The sequence below is a fragment of the Drosophila albomicans genome, chromosome 2L, assembly GCF_009650485.2.
Source record: "Drosophila albomicans strain 15112-1751.03 chromosome 2L, ASM965048v2, whole genome shotgun sequence".
Lineage (NCBI taxonomy): Eukaryota > Metazoa > Arthropoda > Insecta > Diptera > Drosophilidae > Drosophila > Drosophila albomicans.
Window position 1 is genome coordinate 5,004,690 of NC_047628.2, and position 19,027 is coordinate 5,023,716.

The 19,027-nt window shown below is 41.6% G+C and overlaps 5 protein-coding genes across 8 annotated transcripts in view; 3 read left to right on the forward strand and 2 right to left on the reverse strand.

Annotated features, from left to right (window-relative positions):
- The window catches only part of LOC117563437 (phospholipid-transporting ATPase VA), a 30,226-nt gene extending 26,883 nt beyond the window's left edge, over positions 1-3,343 (forward strand). For 2 of the 3 annotated variants that reach the window (XM_034241770.2, XM_034241772.2), the window contains exons 8-16: positions 22-353; positions 412-784; positions 845-1,012; positions 1,075-1,414; positions 1,484-1,669; positions 1,728-1,928; positions 1,986-2,173; positions 2,240-2,380; positions 2,571-3,343. In XM_034241770.2, coding sequence (XP_034097661.1) covers positions 22-353; positions 412-784; positions 845-1,012; positions 1,075-1,414; positions 1,484-1,669; positions 1,728-1,928; positions 1,986-2,173; positions 2,240-2,380; positions 2,571-2,619 — 1,978 coding nt within the window. In that variant the 3' untranslated portion in view covers positions 2,620-3,343. The remainder of the gene's footprint in view (positions 1-21; positions 354-411; positions 785-844; positions 1,013-1,074; positions 1,415-1,483; positions 1,670-1,727; positions 1,929-1,985; positions 2,174-2,239; positions 2,381-2,570) is intronic. The other variant, XM_034241773.2, reaches the window with a different exon arrangement.
- A 515-nt stretch (positions 3,344-3,858) lies between these two features.
- LOC117563440 (uncharacterized) lies at positions 3,859-7,382 on the reverse strand. The gene is made up of 2 exons (XM_034241776.2): positions 6,048-7,382; positions 3,859-5,994 (listed from the first exon to the last, which is right to left on the reverse strand). The coding sequence occupies exons 1-2, from the start codon at positions 7,014-7,016 to the stop codon at positions 4,087-4,089; spliced, it is 2,877 nt and encodes a 958-aa protein (XP_034097667.1). The 5' UTR covers positions 7,017-7,382; the 3' UTR covers positions 3,859-4,086.
- Positions 7,383-7,532: 150 nt separating this feature from the next.
- LOC117563447 (DNA polymerase epsilon subunit 3) lies at positions 7,533-8,081 on the forward strand. The gene has a single exon (XM_034241786.2). It carries the CDS (start codon positions 7,620-7,622, stop codon positions 8,013-8,015), a length of 396 nt encoding a protein of 131 aa, XP_034097677.1. The 5' UTR covers positions 7,533-7,619; the 3' UTR covers positions 8,016-8,081.
- A 92-nt stretch (positions 8,082-8,173) lies between these two features.
- LOC117563438 (DNA excision repair protein ERCC-5) lies at positions 8,174-14,635 on the forward strand. Of its 2 annotated transcripts, XR_004571688.2 has the most exons (6): positions 8,174-8,361; positions 8,442-8,617; positions 8,690-10,867; positions 10,924-11,365; positions 11,422-13,056; positions 13,108-14,635. XR_004571688.2 is itself a non-coding variant. In XM_034241774.2 (5 exons), the coding sequence occupies exons 1-5, from the start codon at positions 8,274-8,276 to the stop codon at positions 12,291-12,293; spliced, it is 3,756 nt and encodes a 1,251-aa protein (XP_034097665.1). In that variant the 5' UTR covers positions 8,174-8,273; the 3' UTR covers positions 12,294-14,635. The 2 variants fall into 2 exon arrangements, 1 of the variants encoding a protein (XP_034097665.1); XM_034241774.2 differs by having other exon boundaries at positions 11,422-14,635.
- Positions 13,810-19,004, reverse strand: LOC117563439 (beta-alanine-activating enzyme). The gene is made up of 6 exons (XM_034241775.2): positions 18,289-19,004; positions 17,893-18,231; positions 16,995-17,276; positions 16,502-16,926; positions 15,115-16,442; positions 13,810-15,054 (listed from the first exon to the last, which is right to left on the reverse strand). Exons 1-6 carry the CDS (start codon positions 18,852-18,854, stop codon positions 14,644-14,646), a joined length of 3,351 nt encoding a protein of 1,116 aa, XP_034097666.1. The 5' UTR covers positions 18,855-19,004; the 3' UTR covers positions 13,810-14,643.
- Between the last annotated feature and the right edge of the window lie 23 nt (positions 19,005-19,027).

The window sequence follows — 19,027 nt, forward strand, 5'->3', positions numbered from 1 at the left end:
CGCTTGCATTTTTTGTAACAGCCAAACGAAGACGCAAACTTTTTATAGAACCGCCGATGGACGTCCTCTGTATGAGGCCGAGAGTCCCGATGAACTAGCGCTGGTCAATGCCGCTTATAGCTACGACTGCTGTCTGCTAAATCGTAGTCCCAACCACATCTTGGTGAGCATGCCATCGGCAGGGGCCACAGTTGAGTATGAAATACTCAAGATACTGCCCTTCGACTCTAGTCGGAAGTGCATGTCCATTGTGGTCCGTCAAACAGGCACCCAAGAGATAGTGCTCTACACCAAGGGTGCGGATAGCACCATCATGCCTATCCTGGCGCCCTGTGCTCAGAACAGTCCTGAAGGTATGTGGCAACAGTAATGGAATGATTGTCAACATTTGCTAATTATGTGCTCTTTAAGGTATTCTGCGGGAGCAGACGCAACAGCAACTAGATCGCTATGCGAGGGAGGGTCTACGAATCTTGGTGATGGCGAAGCGTACCCTAAATGCATCCGATTATACGGATTGGTGGGCACGCCACCAGGAAATTGAAATGTCTTTGGAGAATCGTGAGCGACGACTGCGAGATTCATTCGCCAAGCTAGAGAGCAATCTGACGCTGCTTGGCGCAACTGGCATTGAGGATCGCTTGCAGGATGGTGTGCCCGAGACGATAGCTGCCCTGCTATCGGCGGGCATTTCCGTGTGGGTACTAACTGGTGACAAACCGGAGACAGCCATAAATATTGCTTACTCGGCAAAGCTCTTCACCCAGCAAATGGAGCTGATCAAGTGAGTGATCAATCTTAACCCAATGACAACAATGGATTACATTTTAATTTACACTTTTAGATTAACTGCTCGCTCCCGGGATGCTGCTGAGACGGCAATTAATTTCTATCTGACGGATTTGAGGAATGCAAAAGCGACAAATTCGACAGGTTATAGCTTAGCACCTCGCAGCAAGCCACGAGCTTTGGTTGTAGATGGCAAGACGCTTACCTTTATTCTAGATTCCAAGTATGTTGAACGTACTTTTCAAACCTGATCAACGGCTTCAATTAAACATTTTTCTCTTGTAGGTCGAAGCTTATTCTGCCCTTCCTTAAGCTTGCCAAAGGATGCGCTTCGGTGCTCTGCTGTCGATCGACGCCACTGCAAAAGGCGTATCTAGTCAAGGTGGTGAAGGAGGAGCTCAATCTGCGCACACTTGCCATTGGTGATGGTGCCAACGATGTCTCCATGATACAGATGGCCGATGTAGGTGTGGGCATCTCTGGCCAGGAGGGAATGCAAGCTGTGATGGCCGCCGATTTTACACTTTCACGCTTCCGTTATCTGGAACGCCTTCTGCTCTCGCATGGATACTGGTGCTATGATCGCCTTGCCCGCATGATACTCTACTTTTTTTACAAGAATGCGGTATGCAGCACATTTGATATACTGTGACTAATACGTATTCTTATCAATTAACTGACTCTTGCTTTTCAGACATTCGTTTTTCTAATATTCTGGTATCAATTGTACTGCGGCTTCTCAGGAGCTGTGATGATGGATCAAATGTATCTAATGCTTTATAACTTACTCTTCACTTCACTGCCGCCCCTGGCGATTGGTGTTTACGATAATCGAGTACCGGAGGACTTACTATTAAAGAATCCATATCTTTATAAAAATGTAAATCGCAAGCCGTCATTTATCAAATATGAAAATATAATGAACATTAATTTTGTAGGGTCGGGTGGGCCTTGTCTACAGGCCACATGACTTTTGGGTGATATTACTGGATGCCCTCTATCAATCCCTTGTCATATTCTTTGTGGCTCTATGCGCCTATGCGGAAAGTGATGTGGGAATCTGGGAATTCGGTACCACAATCACGGCAAGTTGTCTATTTGTCAATTTAGTACACTGCGGCATTGAGATCCGTTCATGGGTAAGTTTAACATAAATTGTACAACCTCAATCATGCTCATATTATGTGGCGTTGCAGACGGTGCTACATGTCATTTCGATAGTGGTCAGCCTAGGCTCGTTCTATATCTTCTCTGTTGTGTACAACTCGATGTGTGTTAAATGCTTTGGACTGCCCTCCACCTACTGGGTGATCTTTAAGTGCTTTGCTTCTTCAGTTCATTGGCTGGTTATCCTACTTTCCACTGTGGTTGCTGTGCTTCCTCGGTAAGTAATTCTTATTTAAGTATTTACTTTATAGACATATTAAAATCGTCCCACTCTGCCTTATAGACTGCTCCTGACAACACTACGCACCACCTTCTGTCCCGACGACAGCACCAAAGTCATCCTACAGAGCAAACGTGAGCGCAGCAGAGGTGAGGGTTTGTTAGTTACATGGTCGCGCTCGACGTCAGCCTCATCAATCTATAGGTAAAAGGCACAAAATATATAGAAAAAGTTCAATCTCGTAGTAGCTTTTGCACGATCTTATCACTATGAATTATTTACTTAGCATTGCATGAAGATTTTATGATTTTTGTTATGATTTTGTGTCCTTTTATTTATACATTGTTATATTTGCTCCCAGCCTAGATCGTTTTTAATGTTGAATTTCTTACAGAATCGCCGATTATGGGTCTAAGAATCAGATTATAACAACGATAACCTGATCCACCGCCAAGTTGCAACATTCGCGACCGCAACAAACGACACTCACGAAGAACTTGAAAAATCACAACCATATACTTAATACACATGTGCTTTCAGTTTAAAAATGTGGCCTTTCGACACCGATTAATATTTACTTTAGTTTAATTTAATTTAGTTAACCAACTGCAACTCTCTAGTTTCTGAAATTCAATTCTGAAAGCATAGAAATACTTAGTAGAAATTTAGATTGATTATTCCTTGTAATGATATTTGTTAGAAACATACAATGATTATTATTAACACATTTAGTTACAATCTTTGCCTTAATATTAAAACGCATCAATGAGAAGTAATTACAACAATTATGTATGTTTAGAAATGTAAAATATATCTAACATAATTTATGAATATTTATTTGTACATAAGTAGCAATTATGTATATCTGTCTATGTGTGTACGTATTTGCCTACCTATATTATATGAAGCGCCAGCCACCTAATCAATTAGAGTAATCAAAGCACTTGCGACGCAATTATTATTAAACAAAACCAACTGATTAAAACATTAAATAATTTGAAACACTAAGTTTGCGTACAAAATATATAAATGATGTATGCGAATATCATAAAAAAAAGAAACACACAAAACAAAAAAATAAAAAAAACGATATCTTTAAATACTGGACAATTCAAACAGAACAGAACTTGAACGTTCAATGTTCGTGAAAAGGCTGTGATTCTACACTCTACACTCATGAGAATATAACTATGTATAAGCAATTACAAATATACTTTAGTTTCATAAATTCAAGTATTATAACTCAAACACACATCCTTCTCTTTGGTTTGCTGTCATAACAAATTGAATTTTCTACTTTTTTAGTTTTATCCAATGACATCTATGCATACGTACATATACATATGTATGATATCTGTATCCATTAATTATACTAAACTATTTACCTTAATTGATTGTATGTAGATCGTTTCAACAGAGAACAATATAACAACAATTACATAAAACATAAATGCAATAACTTAGTGTACGTTACAACAAATACAAAAACAAAAAACAAACAAAATTAGCTGAATATTTACATTGTTGAAAAGCAAAAAAATCATTTAATGAAATAAATGTATATTTACTTAAAAAAAAACAAATGCCTTGTTCTATTTCTATAACATTCGAAAAGAATTCCAACCATTTAGTAACATACTCCCAACATTTTGACAATCAATCATAGAAAACTCATTTTCTTTTCATCAACCCATGGCAAAATTCGAGTTTTCCTCTTTTTTTATAAATATATTTTATTGAAAGTGTGGCGTAAAAAATATAATTTAAATCTTGAATTAAATATGTACTCAATACATTCTTATTGTAACTAGTAATAGCTTATAAATCAACAACTATAATATCCCCGAGAATTTGAAACTACACGATAGGTAAACGAGTAACAACAAAACACATGGCATCTATCGCGATGACTAGGACTGATTATCCCTGCTGGCCACACCAAGATTACAATTACCAAGAAAGTCGAGCTCATCGCTTTTCGCGATGACTCGCCCTATATCATAGGGCGATAAGGCTAACTCCACGTTGGATGCGGCGGGAGGCAGCGTCTCTATTGCATGTGACTGCTGCTGCTGCAACTGCAGCTTATTACTCGCTGCACGGCGCACTAGTTTTTCGATAAACATTTGTAACACATGGGCTAGCAATGTGAGAGCTAACGACTGCGAAACACCCGGTACACACTGCTCCGTATCGAGGACAATGCCAACATCTTTACACATGTCGCGCACAAGCTGTGTTGCAGCTTCAAGTTTCGACGGTGGCGGTAAATATAGCATCTGATGGTTATTTGGATTATTATGAGGAATGCTTGGTGGTCTGGGTATTCGCGATGTAGATGCATCCAATCCAAGCACGTCGACTAAGTGCATTTCCTCGACTTGCTCAACACGGCATTGCAAGCGTTTTGCGTTTCCAGTTAGCCAATTGTCTAGGCGGGTTCTTGTGCTAAGAGTGCAAAAGGTTTGAAACTGTCGATGCGGCTCCTCCTTCAGTTGCTGCTGGAACCGCTCTGATAAAGGAGTTAGCGCCGATGTTGTTTTATCCCGGGTAACACAAAGCATTTTCAGGGGCGGCGTGTAGCCATGGAGACGCGCAAAGGCAACAATCTCACGTACGCTCCAAAAGTATTCCTTGCCTGTTGAATGCAGATGCTGCAAACGCTGGTGATGACGCATGCAACGAGACAAAAGGCGACCGCGCATAATCTCGTAGAAACGTTGACGCAACGCAGGTTGAACCAAAAACGCTGACATTGTCTGAGTGCCAAATACATATTCGCTACTTGAAAGACCAGTCAATGGCAATCGACGCAGCAGAAATTCAACGGCAGTGCGCATACTCTGGAATTGAATGCCATTAAACACCTGCTCCAAGCGTAGGCGTTGGCTTTGTGGCACAACTGGCATTGACAGTGCCTCGTCACTACTCATGTTGGCATAGCCATGATCATGTTGCATACACTGTAGAATGTGCCACCGCTTCGACAACTGCTGCGCTGGCTGCGGCTGCGGCTGTTTAAGCAAGCTAAGCTGTGGCTTCAGCAGCGATTGCTGTTTGGCTGCTTGCTTTAGTTTTGACTGCAGGGGATCAATGATGTAGAGTTTGCCAGCCTTCTGGAACACTACGTTCTTTACTTGGCCCTTATTGTGTCCATTATGCAGCTCATGCGAATTTCTATAAGTATTTCCGTTAAAGGACATGTGAGCATTCAGACTGGCTGCTGGCGAACGCATAGTGAAGGTTGTATCCATGGAATTGAGGCGGGTATGCATTTTGATGGGCGTAACGGGTGTGGGTTGTGCTTTTTTAGGGCTGCTAAGCTTCAATGGCTCCGATACAAGAACAGTGGGCTCAATTTGCTCAATGTCGTCGCTTAATTCGATCTTATTGATGCACGCAAATAAATTGTCATCGAGTTCCTCCTTATTTTGAGTTATTGATATCGTTCGCGGCTTCGAGCTATCCGCCATCAAATGCAAAGCAGGTGCAGAAGCAGACGTAGGTGGCGCTGTAAGTGGCTCTCGCTTGATTGTTACGGGTGCTGTTGTCGTAGATGTTTCAGGTGGAGCAATCGCATCAGCACGAAGCCAAACCTCAACAGTGGTCTCCCCGCCCATTGTGTGCAATCCACACATTGTTTTGTCCAGCACAATCGTATGCATTAGTTGAACGGGCTTCTGTTGCAAATGTTCCTGGAAGTAGAGCTGAATGCGCATGGGAAACTCTCCCCAGCCCCGACGTGAAAGCTGAAAGGGCGGAGAGTGCACGTCCACAATGTCGTTGGGTCGATACGAATGATGCAGTTGAAAGCGTACCTAAAAGCAACAGGATAATTAATACAAACACAATTGTGACGTCTTTAACTTACTTTTTTAAGATACGTCTCCATTGGCTGAGGCAAATTCTTGGCCTGGACATAGACCAGCCACTTGTACGCCAATCCCTGACTGCCTTGCGGTTCATAGTCTGAACCACCGATGTACTTCGAAGTATTGCCTATCACAAAGTGGAATTTATTCTTGTTATTTAAGCGCGAGGCATTCAGGGCCGACACAGAGCTGGAGTCAAGTTCCCTTCCCAGTAGTTGCTCCTGTTGACGCTTGTATGCTTGCTTGCTGGTGCAAGGTTGCTCATCACAGCTAACTTCATTCGTATTCTTCACCTTATCCTGTGAATGGTCCGTTACAATACCTTTTTCTCGTATTTTCATCTGCCGACGACGTTCTGCCCGTCGGTGCGCTGGATTTCTTAACCGAATTGTCTGTTTGGCCAAAGTGGCGGCTGTTCGCTCCGGCAGATGCAATTGAATGGGAGCAGGACGTTTGCCCACTATCTTCTTGATGGCCGGATGCAATGCTAGTTGCGCACCATTGTGTTCGGCACCATCGCCGAACAATGTGTCACTCGAGCGTATTCTAGCGACATCGGCAGCTGACAGCGACACCTGCTGCTTCTTATAGTACTCGCTGACCACTTGGTAGCGTAACTTGTCCAGTAGCTGCCGCGCCTGCAGCAATCGACTGTCAATCTCGCTCAACTGCTGTTCCTTGAGGTTCAACTCCTTCTGGAATTCAGCTCGCACAATATCCTCAATACGTTTCAGCTGTGCCGCATTCTCTTTTCTCCGCGGTGAGTTATCGATTGCTACATCCTGCTGCTGACCACAACATTCGTCATCCGAGTTGTAGATTTGCTCTAGCTTAACGCGTTTCTCCTTTGAGGTATCGACATTTTGGCTATGGTAGCCAAAACCATAATCCGGATCATGGTATTCACTATGCTTACGTTTCTTTGGCGTTGTCGTTGTCTTCGACGGCGACGCCGTAGAATTCTCCATGTGCGTTGTGAGGTGGCACAACTAACCGCGGGTGTCTTATCACCTAATTACAAAATAAACCTTTTGAAAAACACTTATGCGCTGTATTTTGCTCATTTATGACGCTTTTGGTAGCAAATTACCAAGCACGAGAGCTAGATAGTTAGTTGATAAAAAAACGCGGAAAATGTTTAATAAACATTGTTTATGCTGCGCAGCGTGACCGCACTTGTGATATCGAAATATGCCAAGCCACTTAACAAAAATATACCAGCATTCAACCATCGATTTAGCATGAATATTCCTTCTCATGTAACCAATAATTTTTTTATAATGTAAATCAAAAATGTATAACCATTATATTAGGAAGCATTCCATTTATGTAAAACTAAAGTTGAGATGACATGTTTTACATTAATTTATACAACGTTATTATTATTATTTTTACAACTACTGACCGATATATATCGTCCAACGCATTGGGATGTTGTTCATCTCTAAGACGACGCACCTTGAATTGCTCAACACTGGGTGCTATCATCTGTATATTAGCGCGGGAAAGAAAGAGCAGAACGCAATTGCACCGTAGACTGTTTCTATAAATCAAAATAATAAAACTTCGATATGGTTGAGCGCATCGAAGATTTAAATTTACCCAACGCTGTGATTGCGCGACTAATTAAAGAAGCCATACCAGATGGTTCCAACGTAAGCAAAGAAGCTCGTGCGGCAATCGCCAAAGCAGCTTCCGTCTTTGCAATATTTGTGACTTCGTCGTCCACGGCATTGGCACATAAACAAAACCACAGGACGATTACTGCGAAGGATATACTACAAACGCTGAATGAACTCGATTTTGAAAGCTTTGTGCCATCCCTTACCCAAGACCTAGAGGTGTATCGAAAAATGGTGAAGGACAAAAAAGAAAGCAAGGCCAACAAAAAGGACACTAGCACTGGAGATGCGGCAGCAAGCAGCAGTTCAGCGGCAGCTGCAACGGAAAACGGAGAAGCTGAATGATGAATAATCCATTTTGTGTATTAAAATTTAGTACTGTTTTTTATAAATAAAAACTTAAGAAAATTACGCATACTTGTTTTGTAAACAATTTCTGCAATCAACAAAATTGCGTCTAGCATAATTGAAGCTTTAACAACACTGGGCAAACTTTTCTGAACTTTCTTAACACTGCACCGGCATTTGAAGCAGCTGAGAAAAACGCAATGTTCAAACAATCTGATTTTGCATGGTAAGAAAAGTAATAATAATTTAAGTTAAATGGGTGTAACTGGCCTTTGGAAGCTCATTGAACCTTGTGGGAAACCCGTGCCCGTGGAGACCCTGGAAGGCAAGGTGTTGGCCGTTGGTAAGTCTTCCATTCATTTCATTAGTTGCCTCACATTGTGAAATGCTTATAAAGCAAGTTATTAATATATACAATTATAGATATATCCATATGGTTACATCAGGTGGTTAAGGGCTTTCAGGACAATAAAGGCTCTGCACTCAACAATGCTCATCTCCTTGGCCTTTTTCATCGTCTCTGCAAGTTACTCTACTATCGAGTGCGTCCCGTTTTCATCTTCGATGGCTGCGTGCCCCAATTAAAGAGGGATACAATTGTCAGTTTTTTTGTAATTGTTGCTTAAACTAGTTGATAAATAGCATATTCCCTGTTTGATTTCGCTGCACAGGCACGGCGTCAGCAACAGCGCAGCAAGCTGAGCAATGAGGCGGATCGCATTCAGGCTCTTTTACTGCAATCGCTGGCTAAGGAGAAGGTGGTGCAACAAGCACTGGGCACAAATGCAGAACTTTTGCTCAAATCACCCACAAAGCGTCCAGCAGCTGCGAAGTCGGGTAAGACGGACGAAGACGATATTTTTAAACTACCAGAATTGCCAGCATCAGCGGCGCAATTCAATGAAGCGGACAGTGAACTCGAAGATCAGGAGTATGCGAGTACCAGTGCCACATCAGACAGCTCTTTTGATGAGACCACAGCGCGACATACATATAATTCCAGCTTACAGGCTATCGATGTGCGTAGCCAGCACTTTAAGAATTTACCTGCAGACGTGCGACATGAAATCCTTACTGATATCAAGGAGACACGCAAGCAGTCCTCCTGGGGCCGCCTTCATGAACTGCCTGCACGCAGCGACGACTTTTGTTCGTTTCAAATGAAGCGATTGCTCAAGCGTCGCGCCGTTCAGGAGAGCCTCGAGCAGGCTGAACAAGAAATGGGCGGTCGTACACTCACCTATTCAGAGCTCTCTGAGTTTTTCAGTGAGGAGGGCATTGTTACCCCTACGGCCATTGAGGAAAGCACTCGTCAAATAAGCTCTGATGAGCACACTCGTTTCTTGTTAGTGCGCGATCTCAAAAAAAAAGCCCTCGAAGACAACCAGAAGGCAATGAAGATCAAGTGCGAACCCATTAAGGAACTTGATAGCGAAGAAGCAGCTGCTGATGAGAAACCAAGTACTTCAGCCATGGCAGTAAAAAGAAGCATTGAAGACGATGATGTGGTGAAGAAAGAGTTGGGCTCTGAATATGATACTGATTTGGCCATGGCGCTAGCATTATCATTGGAAGAATCAGGCAAAGTCTATGATGAGAAAGATTACGATTATGATTCGGATCAAGATCTGCGTCTAAATCGCGAACAAAGCAAGCAATTGCGTCATGCTGCCAAAGGACCAGCGCGTGCATACATGATTGAATATGGGGGCATGAATGAAGAAGAGGTGGGCAATATTATGGAGGCGACGCAATTAAATGATACACAGAGTCTTGAGGCTTTTTTGCACAACACGAATGTTAATACGGAGACAGCTGGGGATGAAGCAGATAATTCAATTGAGGAAGCTAAATTATTGTCTTTAGCGATTGAAGAAAGTAAAAGAACTCATGCCGAAGATCTTGTCAAGTCGGAACAGATTCAAACAATCGACAGCGATACAGATTCTGACTTGGAGGAGGTTGTTGATACATCCGTCATGTCTAGCAAAAAGAGTTTAGAAATTTGCGTCGATATTAAAGATGCATTAAATAAGGATGATGATCTTTTTGCAGATATCTTTGATATCGACACTCAACAAAACAAAGAATGTAGTAAAAACTCAGAGTTGCAGAAAACTGAAATTGCTGATAAGAAACTTGAAGAGACTTTGTCAAAAGATGCCATGAGTAAAAAAATAATACCAAGCAAGCAAACGGCAGAAGAAATTGTTTTAACAGATAGCGAGAAACAAGTTGAGTCTGAAGACGAATTGTGTGACGTCGAAAAGACATCCGAGTCAGATTTAAAAACCACTGTTGCAGTGGCTAAAGAAAAAGAGAGGCCATCAGGAACTGATTTAAAGCCATTACCTATAAAGCCCGCTGCCGCACTCGACTCCCTACTTGACGATCTTAAAAGACAAACTGCAGACGTTAAAAACATCAAATTGGAATCAATCAAACTAGGCACCAGTCCGGTTATTGAGTTGTCTTCTGATGATGAAGCATCTAAGGCAATTATACCTTCCATATCCAAGGATGTTATTGAACTTTGCGACAGTGAAAACGAGACTGAAAAGAAACGTTCATCACCAAATAAAACACCGAGTAAAAGCAAAGCAATAACAGATTATTTTGAGACCAGCTATAAAATAAAACGGACACCAGAGAAACCAATAGAAGCGGACGTCACACCGCCATCAACTCCTAAGCCATTTTACATAAAGCGTACTCCAAAATCAAGTAGAAAACGTGATGGTAACGTACTCAGCGACGAAGGAATCTCGCCCAACAAAAAGTCGAGCAAGGCAGCAAAGTCTCTTTTTCCTACGAAGGAACCAGAGAAGGTTGAACCAGTTAATACACAGGTGAATAATAACTATACTCATAAATATGTTTTGATATTATAAATATGTGTTTTCAGGACCTTATAAATGATGCAGCTGATGCTTTGAAATCACAAAAATCAAATGAGGAACTCCAGGCAATGGCCTCGAACTTGGCGCAAGAGCGTCGAGATTTGGAAGTCGAACGTAATCGACAGGATCGCATGGGCATGTCGATTAGCCAACGCATGAGCAACGATTGCCAGGAACTATTGCGTCTCTTTGGCATACCATATATTGTGGCACCTATGGAGGCGGAAGCTCAATGCGCCTTCCTTAATGCCGTCGAGCTCACCAATGGCACCATAACCGATGATAGCGACATTTGGCTATTTGGTGGTCGAACTGTCTATAAAAATTTCTTTGCCCAAAACAAGCATGTGCTGGAGTTTCGAGCCGAGCAAATAGAACAAACGTTCAATTGCAATAGAGGTAAACTTATTCAGCTGGCTTGTCTTGTTGGCAGTGACTACACCACAGGTAAGTTTGATATTTCCGACATAAACCTTTTAAACAAATATGTTCCGACTATTCAGGTATTCATGGCATCGGTGCAGTTACGGCTCTAGAGATATTGGCTTCGTTTTCAAGCACAACCCATATGGAAACGACCCCCTCTGTGAGCTTGCAGTCGTCTGTGCTATCGACTTTGGTAAGGTTTAGAGACTGGTGGCAGGCACATAAGAACTCTAACTTGCCAATAGGCAGTTCAGCGCGTCTTTCTCTGCGCAAGAAACTCAAAAACATTGAATTGCACGAGGGATTTCCTAGTTCGTCAGTAGTGGATGCCTATTTATCACCCACAATAGATGATAATCGCGACGCTTTCAGTTGGGGCTCTCCCGATGTGGAATCTATACGTGAATTTACGCGAAAGTCTTTTGGTTGGACTACATCGAAAACAGACGATATTCTTATGCCGGTCATGAAAAAAATCAACGAGAAGAAGATTCAAGGCTCCATTCGAAATTATTTTACGGCAAAGAGCGCACTTCGAGTCCAACAACCACCGCTTGTTAGTAAACGAGTGCAGATTGCCATTGACAAGATGTCTGGTAAGATTGACAATGAAACCCCAGAGAAACCAAAACGGGCGCCACGTCGAGGGCGCAAGAAAGCAACAGAAGACCAAGAAGCTTCCGCGACGGAAGAGTCAGCGGATTGTCAGCGTAATTCTGCTCGTCCGAAGCGCGGTAAACGGAAGTCCGGTGAAACAACAAATACAGCATCTCCTGAGAATCCCTCCACATCTAACGAAACCTCGAAGCCCGCTAAGTGTGCTCGCATTCCCAGTACCCGGGAAGTTATACCTCAAAGGGAGCGAGATATGGAACAAATGCGTCAGAACAAAGTCAAGGCAGCAGAGGTTCTGAAAGCAAACGCGAAAGCTGCTTCTAAAAAAATATAAATATTTTATTTGATTTTCGTTCTTGTAAATATGCATCCACAAATAATAAATCAAATGAGATACATTGTTAAACATACTAGTGTTTTACGACCTTTGTCTCAATAAGTATTCTTTTTAATCTGAGTTGATTCAGATTATAAGTCATACATGTGTATACCAAATTTATTGTTGAGAATTTAAATTTCAAAAACATTTAATCAACACAATGTTAAACAAAAACAAACTAAGCCATCAATTTGGGAGGGAGCAGACAGCACATTTGCAGCAGTTTCGTAATATGCGGAGTATTTTATTGGATACAATAAGGGAACTTATACTGAATGCTCAGATCAAGTCAGAGGTATCAAGCGCATATAGCGACCAGATGGTTAAATGCCTTGGCCTTTGTGAAGATTTAATAAGCGATTGCAAGAACTCATTGCAGTACTCAAAATATGATTTATCTATTGTATATGGAACATACGTTACAAGCAGACCAATGTGTGAAATTGGAGAACCGACTCTTGAAAAGTATCTGGATAAACTTGAAGCATCTCTTCTCGACTTTATTGAGAATCAAAAAGCTTTTCAAGACATAGAACACATTAATGCAGCTAAAGAAATACTGAATGAATTCTTTAATCAAAATATTGAGTTAATCCATCTTGCCATTCGTATGTTAAAACTTATCACGGAAAAGTGCAAAAAGTGTTATAGTCAATTAAAGAATCTCAAAGAATCTTCTAAAGTCTATAGGCAACCGAAATATCATTTAATTGACAAAGTAAGTGACCATATGGAAGACATGGTAAATAATATTTGTGAATCGTTACAGCATAAAACTGAGGAATGCAGTATAAACACTGGAAGAAGTGAGAACAGTGACACTACTAGGGAGACTGGAGGGAGAATACGATCTACAATATCCAGAAAAATAATTAAGGAGATGGAATCCAACAAACATGATAAAAGGATTAGCAGTGATTTAAGTATAGGCAACAAGGAAAAGTTGACTTATTTTAACCCTTCACGGGTATCTTCTAAGGGTTCAAAGGGTCAAACGTTCTTATTGAAAGGTGCAGCTACTTACATTATTGATGCTTTTATCGCACAGAAAATTGCTCCAAACTCAAATATTAGATCTGAGGCTTATCTGAATGGCAACAAATTAAATGAAGATGGAGTAAACGATGTTTGGATCAGTTTATGCGAACTGCATAACCAAATTTTACTTGAACCAAAGAAATATCGGTTAGAAGTTGTAAGGGAAATCCTCACAAAATTTTACATAACGAGTCTCCAATTAGCCCTCCAAAAAGAATGTGAGAGATTAAAATCTCGAAGTAGAAACAGCATAAAAAGGGCGTATGAATCAGTTGGAAGCTTATTACGACCAAGTACGCCTGCACCTAAGGCTTATTTAATGCACTTAAATTTATATCGCTTACAGTTAACTAAACTTAAGTCGGCAAAAAAAATGTTTAATGCACCCCAACTGTACAAAATGATTATGAACCAGGAACTTCCACGGAGCCAATCCGATCATGATTTATTCAATAAATATGTAAGCGATCGAGAGCATTATAACATTCTATTGATGTTGCAAAACAATGAAAGTCAGGGGGAGGTTCTATTGCAAGTTCTTGAGCAAAACTTTGAAGAGATTTCGAAGCTTATAGATCGAAAGAAACGTTTTCGCAACATATTTCAAAGGTTAATCAATGATAAACAACAACAAAGTTATATAAATTTAAAAAGAGACTCAATTCCTGTCAAAGTACGCGAACGAACTACTATTGACGAGGAGTTCCTTAAAATGGAAAGAGCAAAGTGGGTCAAGTATTTTGCAAACCAGAAACTGACAGCAACGGAGCGTAAATTGGCGCAAATTCGAGTAGAAAAACTGCAAAGTCTTGCCGGAAAACAAAAGGCTGAGCGCAGACAGAAAATATTGCAGAAACGAAAGAAAACACGTAGTATGAAAGCAATTATTGCACTATATAAGGCCCCCCGGCTTACTAATCGTTTGCGTCGAGCAATGGATCAAATGGCCGCGAATAAATTAATTGATTTGAGTGCTTCATCGCAGGCATGTCAGCTCAATGAAATGAAGACAGTCAAAAACGAAGAGCATCCGTTGGCAGATGGTTTAATGGAATCTGTGTCGTGGACATCCTGTTGCAGCGAGTGCAAACGAATGAATGATACATTACATGAAACTGCTCTAGACCGATTCCATCGTACACATGAAGAGATCAAAGCAACAGCTAATTATTGTGATTATTATCCAAGTTAAATTTCCGTTTCCAAATAAAGAAGTGGTGGATGATTGGCTTAACTAATCATTGCTTGATCAATGCGAATGTTTATTTTAGATTCCTAAGCAATACAAATAGTTGTCACGGCATCCCAGATAGATACGCCTTAGGCTTTCAATGTAACATGGTGTAGAAAACAGTTCTCCGGGCAGCTTGTCGGACCACTGTATCTGGCCATTGCTCAGATTGGCCAGCACTACACGTCCGTCCGTGGCGCAGCAAAATACCAAAAAGCCATTAGGCTCTATTTTCAGTATAGTGGGAGTAGCATAGACTGAAGCTCCTACATCAACCTTCCAGTGAAGCTCAAAGGAGGCACTCTTCCCAGCAGTTGTTTTGCATCGCAGACAGTAGACGTGGTGATCAATGCAGCCAAAAAGCACAAAAGTGTGTCCCATATGCGTTGGCGGCGATCTGACAACGAGCGCAGAGAATATGTTGCCCTCTGCCGAATAGGAGTCCAACTGGAAGTGGTTTTAGCATGAGTAAAGGTTTGTTATACACTTCAAAGTTATTGTACTTACAATCTTGCCGCTGTTCACATTGCAAGCATGCACCTGTCCATTCACCTCGGCACAAGCGAATGTATTGGGATCGAGCAGAACTGGGGACGCAAACATGGGTTGCTTACATTTTTTGGCCCATTGAACAGAACCATCCAGTAGAGAGACGCGCGTATAGCCACCATCCAAGGTACAAATAATGATTGCCTGCTGCCTGGGCAGCTCCAAGGGACTGGCGAAGATCGCCTTCTCGCCAATACGCATACACCACAGCACCTGCTGTCGCTCCGTCGACAGACACATGACATTGTAGTCCTCGGCATAGCTGCAGATCACAATACGTTCTCCGTCCGCCGATAGAAACGGTTGAGCCTTAATCATTCCACCAATATCTATATTCCAAACCATTTCACCGGTCAGGGGGTTGAAACCATAGAGGCACCCATCATAGCAGCCCACCATGGCCAGCTGTTCACTAAGGAATGTAACTTTACACTCGATGCGATCCGGTAGCCTTAAAGTACTCTGCTCCTGCCCCGTCAGTGCGTCAAGTGTGCGCAGTATTTTTGAATGGGCGCCCACAGCCACATATCGGCCCTCGTATTGTGCCACAGGTGAATCAACGCATTTGCTAAAATTAACCTTCCAATGGTACTGAAAGTGAATTGCCGGTTGTTCGACGCGTGTGATGACCAGACCACAAGCCCGACTGCAGCTGGGTGTTGCGGCGGGTATTGCGTCTAAAGGAGACTCGACAGGCTTCAGTTTGGTATTGTGAGTAACAAGCTTGGCCGTATCCAAGAAGCTTAGCACAACACGCAATGGCACGTTTTCGTCGAGCAGCAACTCGAACAGATGTCGTTGCTCATCGTCAATGCACATCTGCAGACCAATTTCGCGACACAGAGTGATGGCATGAAAAGATGTGCCGCCAGCCTGGCGAAAGCTCAGATCATAACCACAGGGATTATTAGTCGCATTAATGTCTAAGCGTTGCTTCTTTGCAAATCTCTCATTCAGCGTATCCACGCACTCGAGCCGATCATGTAGAAAACTTTTGAGTATGTCTTGAGCGGGTTGAGCCAGAAGCGTGCATTCCTTGAGTAGCAGTTTCTTATCCAGCTTTCCATGTGCATCGCATGGAAAATGCTGTAGGTACACGAATCTGTCGGGTTGCTCAGCGCAGGCCAACTTGGACAGTATGTCAAAGGTCTGCGCCCTTTGTTGCACCTTGGTCTTTGGTTCAAAACATCGTATACAGCAGATGAGCTTCTGCAGCTCCTCCTGCCACAAACAGACGGCTAATTCGCTGCTGTGTAAGCATTTTTCAATCTTGCGTGTTATGAGACCTAAGAATTTGAAGGTTTAAATGAGTGTTAGGCGTGCAACTATAGAATCAATCATATACCTAAGCTAATGCGAGTTCCTGCACGCTTTACCACATCGTTGGCTCGCTCCTCGTAAAAAATAGATCCATCATCAAAACGTCGCACCAGATCACCTGTGGCGCGATAGCAAATGGAAGCATTTTTCTTATCCACATCATCGACTTGTGGTATATAGCAGCGTCGTGTTACACTTCCCAGGTAAAGCTCGCCACATCCCTCCTTCTGTTTATTCTCGTAGTGGACAGCAAGCACAGTCTGATCATCAATGGGCGTTCCCAAAGGTACACGCGAATGCAGCGACTTCAGAACATGCATCATGCTCCAACATGAAATCTCTGTGATGCCGTATACGTTACAGATATGCTTTTGAAGTAAGATCTGCGGTTCCATCCATGTGGCAAGTTCTACGTTAGACGGAAATGGTTCGCCGCCCAAGAGTAACACTCTAAAAATAAATACCACTTTAGTATGTCATTGAAAACGAAATATTTCTTATATGTATGTGGTGATTACCGTAAAGAACTTGAGCTACTTAATATCCGTTCCCTAATGGCGCTTGCTCCAAATTGTCGAAACAGCGATGGTGTCATTTGCAAGACAGTGATTCCGGGAGTCGTAATGCTCGTGGGGAACAAGGCACTTAGGACCCGTTTCGGTGATTCGCGCATCGTGTAGTGGCTGATGAGTACAGCGGAACCATTCTGCAGCGCCAGAAACAGCTCAACAATGGATGGATCAAAGGTGCAAGGAGTGCCCAGATAAATAACATCAGCCATAGATATATTCAATTTTTGACTGGCAATAGAGAAAACTGGATTTTATCTAAAAAAGTTAGTTGGCACTTAAATTAAATTAGTAGGTTTGTTTAATTACTCATATAGTGATTAACAAGTTTAGAAAGATTCAAAGTGTCAATCTAATATGAACATAAAAACCATCTTGTACATAGAAAATTGCATACTCTTTAAAGTGCTATGTCAACAAATTGATGTTTAGTGGAGTTACAAATGTTGCATCGGAAAACTTTATGTATATAATATAAATATGTCCCCTATTCATCTAACTATATAAAAGCCATTGTTATATATAGCTATATAAACTTTGCTCATATAATGGATGATGGATCTGTTAATAAAATTTACATACATATCATAAGAGAGAGTAAATTGAGCTGAATTATGGTTGTTATGATTTGCATGAAAAGACACACATATGTACATACATCTGTATACTGTAGTCTTAGTATGTTTCACATTAGGCTTTTCTTATACAACTTTTTGTAGAATCTATAAATTTGCCTCTAATAAAAACTAATCTTGCTTTACAAACAGACATAATCACAGTTTGGACTAAGATAAGGCATCTAAATATAATATGTTTTTGAGTAAATAGTGAAAGAGTGTTGGCTCACCTAAGTGCCACAATATTGGGTGCAATGCATTCATAGGGAACATGTATCAATTTGGGTGTTCCCGTAGTACCCGTTGTGGTAATCGTGTAGCACATGTTGGCGGGCAAAGGAGCCTTAGCCTCAATTGGAGGATCCTTGCTCGTGTGCTTTAGTTTGAAGAGCTTGTACTCCTCATTAAAAACGAGAAAACTGTCGAGATACTCAAAGTACACAGCACCCACTGGCATGTAGCCATTAACAATGAGGTAGTCGATGCCAGCACAACACATTTGCCAGTGCAGGGCCTTGGACAAGATCAGTTTGTCGTTGCTGTAGAAATGGCATTTGTGATTAAGTATGCTGAAATGTAATTAGAATTAATTATAATGCTGTCAGTCACTTTACTATACAACTCACGATAGAATCAGAAGGCATGACGATGGCGTATGATTAGCAATGCGCAGTGCAATGCCGATGCCATTTGGCACTTGGTTACGTCGGAGCTGTTCCAATATGGTTTCAACGCTGCTCACCGCCTTTGTATAGCTAATAGAGAAATCCTGTGGCTCCATTCGCTTAATAACAAAGGGTACATTACCGAAATTTCGTAGTCTCTGAATGTCGTATAATTTTGTGGGCTCGCCAACAATCGTCGGCTCAATATCCTCCCTCGAGATGTGTACGATTTTTAAAGCTTTATCTGAGCTGCAACTCTGTTCATATTTTTCACATGGCTCCTCCAATTGTGTCGGCTCTATGTCTATTTCTGACTTTATCACAGAATCCACTATAGCTTCTGAGCTGGAACACTGTTTATTTTTCTTATCTGCTTCGTCTCTTGTCGCTACAACCACCTGTATCACATCATCATCTGGCTCAGTTTTTATTTCAACAGAATGTACATTAGTTTCGGGTTCAGTCTTATCATCAAGAAGTGGTTGTTCCTCTTCGATAATTTCTGTTTTTATTTCCACATTTGCCATTTTCTCTAATTACAAGCATTAGCAAGTACTTTTTATATACTTATTTAAATTTCACTGCTAGCAGTCTCTCCGCATTTTAATTCCCGTTCAACCACACTGCAATTATTGTTTTTGTTTTGGTCTTCTTCTTCGATGTATCTGCTTTGTTGCTGTGAAAGCTATCGTTACAGTTA

Bases quoted from the DNA above. Each gene is read 5' to 3' on its own strand.
- LOC117563438 (XM_034241774.2), top strand. From the start codon at position 8,274: ATGGGTGTAACTGGCCTTTGGAAGCTCATTGAACCTTGTGGGAAACCC. The intron at 8,362-8,441 runs GTAAGTCTTCCA...ATACAATTATAG, and splicing joins AGGCAAGGTGTTGGCCGTTG to ATATATCCATATGGTTACAT. The intron at 8,618-8,689 runs GTCAGTTTTTTT...TTCGCTGCACAG, and splicing joins AATTAAAGAGGGATACAATT to GCACGGCGTCAGCAACAGCG.
- LOC117563439 (XM_034241775.2), bottom strand. From the start codon at position 18,854: ATGGCAAATGTGGAAATAAAAACAGAAATTATCGAAGAGGAACAACCA. The intron at 18,232-18,288 runs GTGAGTTGTATA...ATTACATTTCAG, and splicing joins TCATGCCTTCTGATTCTATC to CATACTTAATCACAAATGCC. The intron at 16,927-16,994 runs GTAATCACCACA...ATTTATTTTTAG, and splicing joins AGTAGCTCAAGTTCTTTACG to AGTGTTACTCTTGGGCGGCG.
- LOC117563447 (XM_034241786.2), top strand. From the start codon at position 7,620: ATGGTTGAGCGCATCGAAGATTTAAATTTACCCAACGCTGTGATTGCG.
- LOC117563440 (XM_034241776.2), bottom strand. From the start codon at position 7,016: ATGGAGAATTCTACGGCGTCGCCGTCGAAGACAACGACAACGCCAAAG. The intron at 5,995-6,047 runs GTAAGTTAAAGA...TGTTGCTTTTAG, and splicing joins TGGAGACGTATCTTAAAAAA to GTACGCTTTCAACTGCATCA.